Here is a 10,000-nt window from a genome sequence, read left to right on the forward strand (position 1 = left end):
GTATATCTATATATGTATATATATATATGTATATATATATGTATATATATATGTATATATGTATATATATGTATATATATGTATATAAATGTATATATATATAAATGTATATATATAATGTATATATATATATAATGTATATATATATATATAATGTATATATATATATAATGTATATATATAATGTATATATATATATATAATGTATATATATATATATATAATGTATATATATAATGTATATATATGTATATATATGTATATGTGCGTATGTGTGTGTATATGTGCACATGTGTGTGTATATGTGTGTATATGTGTGTGTATATGTGTGTGTATGTGTGTATATGTGTGTATATGTGTGTATATGTGTGTATGTGTGTATATGTGTGTATATGTGTGTATATGTGTGTATATGTGTGTATATGTGTGTATATGTGTGTATATGTGTGTATATGTGTGTATATGTGTGTATATGTGTATATGTGTGTATATGTGTGTATATGTGTGTATATGTGTGTATATGTGTGTATATGTGTGTATATGTGTGTATATGTGTGTATATGTGTATCATTATTACAGTTGAATATATATTTCACACATTCACTTAACACAGTTACTACCGTTACCATTATCATTACCGTTAACATTATTATCATTACTGTTACCATCGCCGTCATCATTAATGTTACTATTTTTATCATTACCAATGACGTTACCTTCACTTCTGTTACTGTCACCATTAATGATCTCGTTACAATTTCTGCTACCATTACAGTTTTCACTTCCGTTACCAGTACCTGTATCGTTACCATTACCATTATGGTTATAGTTACCATTGGCGTTACCAATACCGCTTTCGGTATCGTTACGGCTATTGTTACCATAATTGTTATCGTTACCCTTACAATCGTTATTATCACCACCATTACCGTTACTATAACCTTTACCATTTCTGGTAACATAATTTACCGTTATTGATACCATTCCTGGTATTGTTTCCGTCACCAGTGTAGTTACCATTATTGCAGTCACTAGTAATATAGTCACGGTTTCATTCATTACCGTTACCATTACCGCTATCGTTACCTTTATTACCGTCATCGTAACTGCCGTTACCATTATTACCAATACTGTTATGATGAATGTTATATTTATGATTATCGATGCTATTATTTTGATTATCGTTACCATTACAATTATCACCATTTTTGTATTATCTTGAAAGTTAATGCCATTACAACAACAACAACAACAACAACAACAACAACAACAACAACAACAACAACAACAACAACAACAACAACAACAACAACAACAACAACAACAACAAAACCCTCTCTAAAAATGGCGGAATATATTATTTGAGTCAAAATATATCACGACTGTTCTTGTAAAAATAATAAATAAATTGATGAATAGATAAACGACAACGAAGGAACGACATTAACAACGACTACGGAAACGAAGACAACAACTACAACAACGAGAAATGATGACGAGTAATTACAAAAGCAAATAACAACACCAAATAACGACAACAACACCAAATAACGACAACAACAACAAATAAGGACAATAGTTAATGACGATAGCAATAACGACGACAGTAATATTAACAAATAACGAGAACAAATAGGAAAGACAAAGAAGACAAATAATGAAGACAAATAACGACAACATTGAAGACAACAGATAACGAAGCCAGTGATTAACGATGTTAACAATTAACGACAACGACTTTTAACAATGAATAACGCTAAGTAAAAATAAACAATAACATTGAATAAAGTAATGGAGTAAGTGTAATAACATGCAATGAATAATAACAGCAAATAAAAAACAACGATGATGAAATGATAAACAATTGTAATAACCTAATAACAATTAACATAAACAGTAACGTCAGTAAGATAACTAACAATGGCAATTGTATAATGACAGATAAAACATAACCAATAGCAATAATAGATAACAATAACAATAATAGATAACAATAACAGCAATAAAACAATAACAATGACAACCATAAATATTTACAGTAATAACAATAATATTAATAACATGAACAACAGTAGCAAACATATAATAACTTATAAAAACATAACTTATAGGAATAACAAGTAATGGTGATACATAATTAATAGATAATAAAAAAAACACGAACACCAATTATAAACATATAACAGATAAAAATAACTAAAAACAAGAATATGTATCTACGAAAGACAATAACAATAGCAACAACACACTAACAACAACAACATGAACAGAAATGACAAGCACATAACAACAGATGAAAATAACTAATAGCAAGAATATGTAACTTTTATAGATAACAACAATAACAACAATAACAATAACAATAACATTTTTAATTACCACAGATGGCACCGCCTCGGGATCACAAGTTTTCCCTCTTCCGCACTTACTGGCTAGTCTGGGCGGTTCTCTTCCAAGCAGCTGTTCACGTCGACTGCCCCCGTGGTCTCACTGCAAGGTCAGTACTCATTACACTGCACTGTTTCACTGTTGTGCCCTGGCTCTCCAGGCACAGAGACCCTATGACAGTGGCTTCTGCCGCAGGTAAGTACCTCCTCATTAGTTTATGTGAGGCGTTTGGAAACAGAGGGGTATTGCCGCCACTCTTGTTGGTTTTGAGTTAAGTACAGATCGTGAAAGGCATAAACCTTATATATATATATATATATATATATATATATATATATATATATATATATATATATATATATATATATATATATATATATATATATATATATATATGTTCGTACTTTTCTCGGAACCAGTAAAAGTGGTGAGGATGCCCCTCTGTTTCTGGACGGCTCATATGCGACCCCCATGTCCTTCGTCGTTTTTATTACGAATTCATGCACATTACTGTTTTCCTTTTATTCATTTTGCTCAGTGGAACCTATGACAGAAATGTTTGTGTTTGTGGAAATTTTTCAGTGATATATTGAGTATGCCTTTCTTATTCCTTTTTCTTTGTACTTGCTTTAATTCTAGTTAACCACTGACTCCGTGTTACTTACTGGCTATTAGTCATTTGCTCAACGCCCCAAGATTTTATCATAATACTCTCGACATATTGTGATTTTTGTTTTTGTTTCCTCTTGCGTAAAGGTTTATGGCCGACATGTGGACCATGTTATGGCTAACATGTGAGCCAAGCTTTTGTTATAATACTTTCGACATATTGTGATTTTTTTGGTTTCCTTTTGCATAAAGGTTTATGGCCGACATGTGGACCATGTTATGGCCAACATGTGAGCCAAGCTTTTGTTATAATACTTTCGACATATTGTGATTTCTTTTTTTCTTGCATAAAGGTTTATGGCCAACATGTGGACCATGTTATGACCAACATGTGGACCATGTTATGGCCAACATGTGAGCCAAGCTTTTGTTATAATACTTTCGACATATTGTGATTTTTTTTTGTTTCCTTTTGCATAAAGGTTTATGGCCGACATGTGGACCATGTTATGTCCAAAATGTGAGCCAAGCTTATGTTATAATACATTCGACATATTGTGATTTTTCTTTCTCCTGCATAAAAGTTTATGGCCAACATTTGGACCACGTTATGGCCAACATGTGAGCCAAGCTTTTGTTATAATACTTTCGACATATTGTGATTTTTTTTCTCTTGCGTAAAGGTTTATGGCCGACATGTGGACCATGTTATGGCTAACATGTGAGCCAAGCTTTTGTTATAATACTTTCGACATATTGTGATTTTTTTGGTTTCCTTTTGCATAAAGGTTTATGGCCGACATGTGGACCATGTTATGGCCAACATGTGAGCCAAGCTTTTGTTATAATACTTTCGACATATTGTGATTTCTTTTTTTCTTGCATAAAGGTTTATGGCCAACATGTGGACCATGTTATGACCAACACACAAGCTTTTGTTATAATACTTTCGACATATTGTGATTTTTTTTCTCTTGCATAAAGGTTTATGGCCAACATGTGGGCCATGTTTGCTGTCGTGTTCCTGGCCATCTACACTGCCAATCTCGCCGCCTTCATGATAACTCGTGAGGAGTTCCACGACTTCTCAGGAATCAACGACACTCGAGTAAGTTCTCGTCTTTTAACCCATTCAACTCCGATGACAAGATGTCTTGTCATTTGGTCAAATAAAACAAAAAATCATAAAACACCAAAATGTTTGATCAAACACCAGAAAAATATGACGTCAATCCTCGCTTCGCTCGCAGCGAAGCGAGGATCGACGTCATATTTTTCTGGTGTTTGATCAAACATTTTGGTGTTTTATGATTTTTTGTTTTATTTGACCAAATGACAAGACATCTTGTCATCGGAGTTGAATGGGTTAAAGTGTGGCATTACACAGTCACGACTTTGACTCCCACAAAACCACGATTGCTAGATCGTGGCGTTGTCGTCAGTTGTGTTCATGATGGTTTTCATCATGGATCACCAATCGAGTCGTGATCGACAGGGAAAGGAATTTCATCAAGTCAAAGAATTTCATCGAACTAATTCACTTATCCTAATCATTTCCAGAAGAGATAGAATATACGCGCGATTTTTTTTTTCTTTCTTTTTTCTTCTATATTGTCAAATGAGTCTAATTTGATAATGGGCATATCTCTTTTGTTTATGTGACGTCACAAGAGGTGGTGGTTTGGTAGAGTGGTTCTATATCATTATAAAGCAAACACATTTTCACTTTCCTAATTTTTGCATTTGAAATGTCTATTTTTTTTCCTATGGAATGGTTACGTTAGGTTAGGTTAGGAGCTATTGGACAACGTGGAGATCCCTGCTTGCGTTATTTTACTCGCGGGGGGGGGATAAAAACCTCATGTCATTTCATTTTCGTCACGTGACTTTTTCCAGAAACCATTAACAACACCCCCTCCTCAAAAAATAAAATAAAACAAGATAAGATAAAATTGTCGCCTCGACAGCATCACATCTCCATCAAAACATCTCCCTTTTGAAATAAAGTTGATCGCCTTCCACTATTTCTTTCTTAATTTTCCCTTTTATCAACAGCTGCAGCACCCGTTCACTGTTCGACCACCCTACAAATTCGGAACAGTGCCTGAGACAAACAGTGCTTCAGTGATTCGAATGCACCATCCTGACATGTGGCAATACATGAACAAAGGTTACCATCGACCCAGCGTCTCAGAAGGAATCAAATCCATCAAAGCAAAGTGAGTATCCGACTTAGCGGTATCGAAGTCTATCAGATCGTTACGCATTTGTTTTGAACATCGGAACATTCCCTGAAACAAACCACTTCTCTTTTACGTTGTATATTATCTAGAAAGGCTACTTTGTCAAATCTTGTGCGAACTACGAGCAGTTTAATAGAATTATGTTTTAATTTTATATCTTTACTCTCCCGCAGTGAACTCGATGCTTTTATATATGACGCCACGGTCCTGGACTATTTGGTCGGGCAAGACGACGACTGTCAGATTCTGACGGTAGGATCCTGGTACGCTATGACGGGCTACGGTCTCGCCTTCCCAAGGGGATCTAAATATCTTGAAGTTTTCAACGAAAAGTTAATGGAGTACAAAGATAACGGTAAGTCGCACATTGATATAGATCCTATATAGAAACTGATGATATAGATAAAGAAATAGATGAATAAATAAGTCAATTAATCACTCAAAAAAACGACAGATTAAGCGAAATAATTCCATCAAAAAACAAAAACGCTCAAAATATTATACATGTCTGAATCCTCATAGAGATTAAAAATAAATAAGTAAATAAATAGAATAAATAGATAATAGAATTAAGATAGATAAATGTGTGAAAATAAATCTTGGCAATACAGCAAGTCTTTTAGGTCATAGCAGATTAAGTTAATAAAGAGACTGGTGAACAAATGGAATAGATTTAATGATCATGAAATGAGCGCTGGAAATAATGGTTGTTTTAAGAGAAATTCAAGTAACTTTACGGATGTGGATGATAGATGATAATGGACATGGAACTGGCTAATGTAGGTCTTATGGTCTCTTGCACTCCCTTCCATTCCTATGTTCATACATGGGGATGATAGGTGATAATGGACATGGACTGGCTAGTGTAGGCCTTATGGTCTCTTGAAGTCTCCTTCATTCTTATATTCTTGTGTTTTTTCAAGAGGTTAGATATCTTTATGGATGGGGACGATAGGTGGTAATGGATATGGAACTGGCTAGTGTAGGCCTTATGGTCTCTTGAAATCTCCCCCATTATCATATATTCACTCCCCCCAGTCTTATGGTCTCAGATAACTTAAATGGATGGGGATGATAGGTGGTAATGGACATGGAACTGGCTAGTGTAGGCCTTATGGTCTCTTGCAGTCTCTCCCCCATTCTCATGCTTTTTTCGATCACCGTAGGTGATATTGAGCGACTGCAACGCTTTTGGCTAACTGGCACTTGTAAGCCAAAGAAACAGCAACGCATAGCCTCTGAGCCTTTGGCCATCGAGCAGTTCCTGTCAGCCTACCTCCTACTGGGAATCGGAATGGTCCTAGCTATGGTGCTTCTTGCCTTCGAACATATATACTTCAAATATATTCGAAAACACCTGGCCAAACGTGATAGTGGTGGCTGCTGTGCACTTGTAAGTCTGGTAAGTACAAGAAGTTCATGTAGATGTAGTTCTCCTGTGGTATGTATGTTTTTATTCATAAGGAAATATTTCTCAACTAGAAAGTGTTGGATAACGATCATGATGATAGCCATTTTGAATTTTGAAGAAGAAGGAGAAGAAGAAAAAATTCGTGTATATACAGTATACAGACACACACACACACACACACACACACACACACACACACACACACACACACACACACACACACACACACACACACACACACATATATATATATATATATATATATATATATGTATATATGTATATATATATGTATATATATGTATATATATATATATATATATATATATATATATGTATATATATATGTATATATATATATATATATGTATATATATATGTATATATATATGTATATATATATATATATATATATATATGTATATATATATATATATATATATTATCAATATATATATATATATATATATATATATATCTCAAATAATTTCCGACAGTCGCCTTGGGGTTCGAACCGAAGCCTCGCTTGTCGCCAGGCCAAAGCTTCACTGACTGAACTATAGGAACTACAAAAGTTTCCTACTTGGAGTTGATCTAACTCCCAAAAAATCTAGGTAGACTGCTAACTACCGTCCTTACCTAATTTTCAAAGAGACTTGGGCGCGTTGGCCGAGCAGTTTAGAGCGTCGCTACTTGCGGCGGAGGTCGAGGTGACGGCAATTCGAGCCCTACCGCTGGCGAGTTGGACCAAAGGTATTTTTCATTAAATGCCACGCTACAAAATCCTCTGTAAAGGGCACCGTACTATCCTCCTGATAGGGGGAGTTTCGTGACGTTAAAACAAAACATCAACCATTTCGATTCATGTTATCTTTTAGAAAATTAAGGTATTTTTTCAATTCTTGCAATCTTTTGGAAATTCAAGTATAGGTAATATTTCGATTCATACTATCTTTTGGAAAATCAAGCACAAGTACTATTTCGATTGATGCTATCTTTTTTAGAATTAACCACAGGTACCCTTTCGATTCTTGACATCTTTTGGAAAAGTAAGCAAAGGTAATATTTCGAATCATGCTATCTTTTGGAGAACTAAGCACAGGTACTATTTCAAGATTTTTCTTCACCGCAGAGCATGGGCAAGTCGCTCACCTTCCGAGGTGCCGTCTACGAGGCGCAGGACAAGCTCCGGAGGCATCGATGTCGGGATCCACTTTGCGACACCCACATCTGGAAAGTTAAACACGAACTCGACCTGGCACGCATGCGCATCAAGCAGCTCGAGAAGGAACTCGAAGCCCACGGATACAGGCCTTCAACTAAAAAGTTCTTTCAAAGGTTTGTTGCGAATCTGTTTGTGTGGCCATTTCTCACAAGGATATGGCCCTGTTCACACAAGCGGTTTCAACAGATGTGGTTTGAGTTGCAGCGGTTCAATTACAGTGTAAGTCAATGGGGACGTTCACACACAACCGCGCAGTTTTTCCTTGACTGCAGTAACGCCGAAGTTTCCACGCGGTTCAAACCACTAGTGTGAACAGGGCCTACATGCATTGGGAACAATATGAATAAGCCAATATCAAAGTCTGGTGATTGGATTATCTATTTTTTTTTATTGCTTCCTATTGTGTCATAATATATTTTCTGCGTTTTTTTTTTATTAACTTGTTCCTACCATATTGTAAGAGTATGTACGAGAATTGACAATTCTTTGTTGAATTAGTTTTCATGTTGAAATAGTGTTCTATTAAGCTTTAATTTATTCTTGTGTTTTCGTCCTTTGATAATTAATGAATTTGAAGTGTATGAAGATATGCAATAATTTTGGACAAATGCTCAGATGCTGTTTTGTTTCTTTTTCTTTTACTACTCCACACGTGTGCACGTTTGAACATGTACACTCACACTCATGTACGCATTTACACCTGCACACCTGTACAAATCACTTCATACCCTTAACCCTCCATAACCACTCTTGACTTTGAAACACCAACAACAATAAAAACATGAACAACAAAAACAATCATCAACAACATAAACGTCACCAACAACTACCTCAACAACATAATAACATCATCAACAACAACAACAATAACAACAACAGCAGAAGTATAGAGTCGAGTCACCACAATGTCCAGCAACAGCCCGTGTGTCCCCAGCAGCCGTTACAACAGCAGCAGTCACAACAGCAGCAGTCACAGCCCCAGCCCCAGCAGACCCCCCATCTTCCCGGCCACATGCTCCGGCGCATGGACAAGCCCCGGAACAATATCCATTACGCGGAGCGGAGTTTCGGATCGCTGAGCGATGGGTCCCTGGGCGACGGAAGCGTCCTTTTGAGAATGAGCGGCAGTGGAAGCCTGAGTGGGAGTATAGGTGATCGAGGATGCATGGCCGCGGAACCGGCCGGGGCCGTCCGCGGCATGATGCTCGGAGGGACCGGCGGACTTTCGAGCGACTCGTCCTCGCCTCCCCCGACCCACCCGTATGCGTTCCATCAACCGCTCGTCCGCAAGAGGAGTTACGAGTACAGGTCACCGGAATCACCGATAGAGGGCTTGTTTAGGTGCATGTGACTCTCGTCTTTGTCCAGCCCCTCCTCCCCCCCTCTCTCTCCCCCTCTCCCCCCCCCCGTCCCGACCTCGACCTCCATCCCTCCCCCACCTTGAGACCTCCGCCTTCCTTCTCACACGCCTCCATTAATTTTTGTCACTTTCCAATTCCGATCCTTTTGCCAGTTAAACGTGCAACGGTGTTTCTTGAACGTTGCTGTAACATTCCCCCACCATAATCGTAGAAAGTATTCGATTTATTTGTTCTTATCTTGTGTCTAATTTCGTTATGTTGGCCTGTTACACACACACACACACACACACACACACACACACACACACACACACACACACACACACACACACACACACACACACACACACACACACACACACACACACACACACACACACACACACTACCGACTCGGTGGCGTAGTTGGTAGAGCACTGAGCTGCCACAATAGTGGCCCGCAGCTCATGGTTCGAATCCTGCCCAGGGCCGAAATTATTTCGGTACCGCTGCGCTTCGGGTCGTTACTCTGACTCTCGTGGGCGGGGAGTTGGGGGTGTGTGTGTGTGAAAGGTCATAGCATTACCCATAGATCGGACCTACGAGCTCTGAGCTCTCTTCCAGGAGGGAAATAGCTGTCGATCACGAGTCCAACACGTGATCCAAAGACCAAGTGAATACACACGCACACACACACACACACACACACACACACACACACACACACGAATGTACACATACATGCATATATATAAACATCCTGGTACATATACATATATACATT

General features: G+C 37.4%; 1 protein-coding gene across 3 annotated transcripts in view; it reads left to right on the top strand.

The window, feature by feature from the left end:
• Positions 1–10,000, top strand: part of LOC143025535 (glutamate receptor ionotropic, NMDA 2B-like) — a 110,266-nt gene that overhangs the window by 85,068 nt on the left and 15,198 nt on the right. For 2 of the 3 annotated variants that reach the window (XM_076185367.1, XM_076185369.1), the window contains 7 exons: positions 2,385–2,497; positions 3,982–4,105; positions 5,053–5,216; positions 5,414–5,595; positions 6,407–6,642; positions 7,784–7,989; positions 8,756–9,217. In XM_076185367.1, coding sequence (XP_076041482.1) covers positions 2,385–2,497; positions 3,982–4,105; positions 5,053–5,216; positions 5,414–5,595; positions 6,407–6,642; positions 7,784–7,989; positions 8,756–9,217 — 1,487 coding nt within the window. The remainder of the gene's footprint in view (positions 1–2,384; positions 2,498–3,981; positions 4,106–5,052; positions 5,217–5,413; positions 5,596–6,406; positions 6,643–7,783; positions 7,990–8,755; positions 9,218–10,000) is intronic. The other variant, XM_076185368.1, reaches the window with a different exon arrangement.

The sequence above is a fragment of the Oratosquilla oratoria genome, chromosome 5 (assembly GCF_046742065.1).
Source record: "Oratosquilla oratoria isolate Oo_2021 chromosome 5, ASM4674206v1, whole genome shotgun sequence".
NCBI lineage: Eukaryota > Metazoa > Arthropoda > Malacostraca > Stomatopoda > Squillidae > Oratosquilla > Oratosquilla oratoria.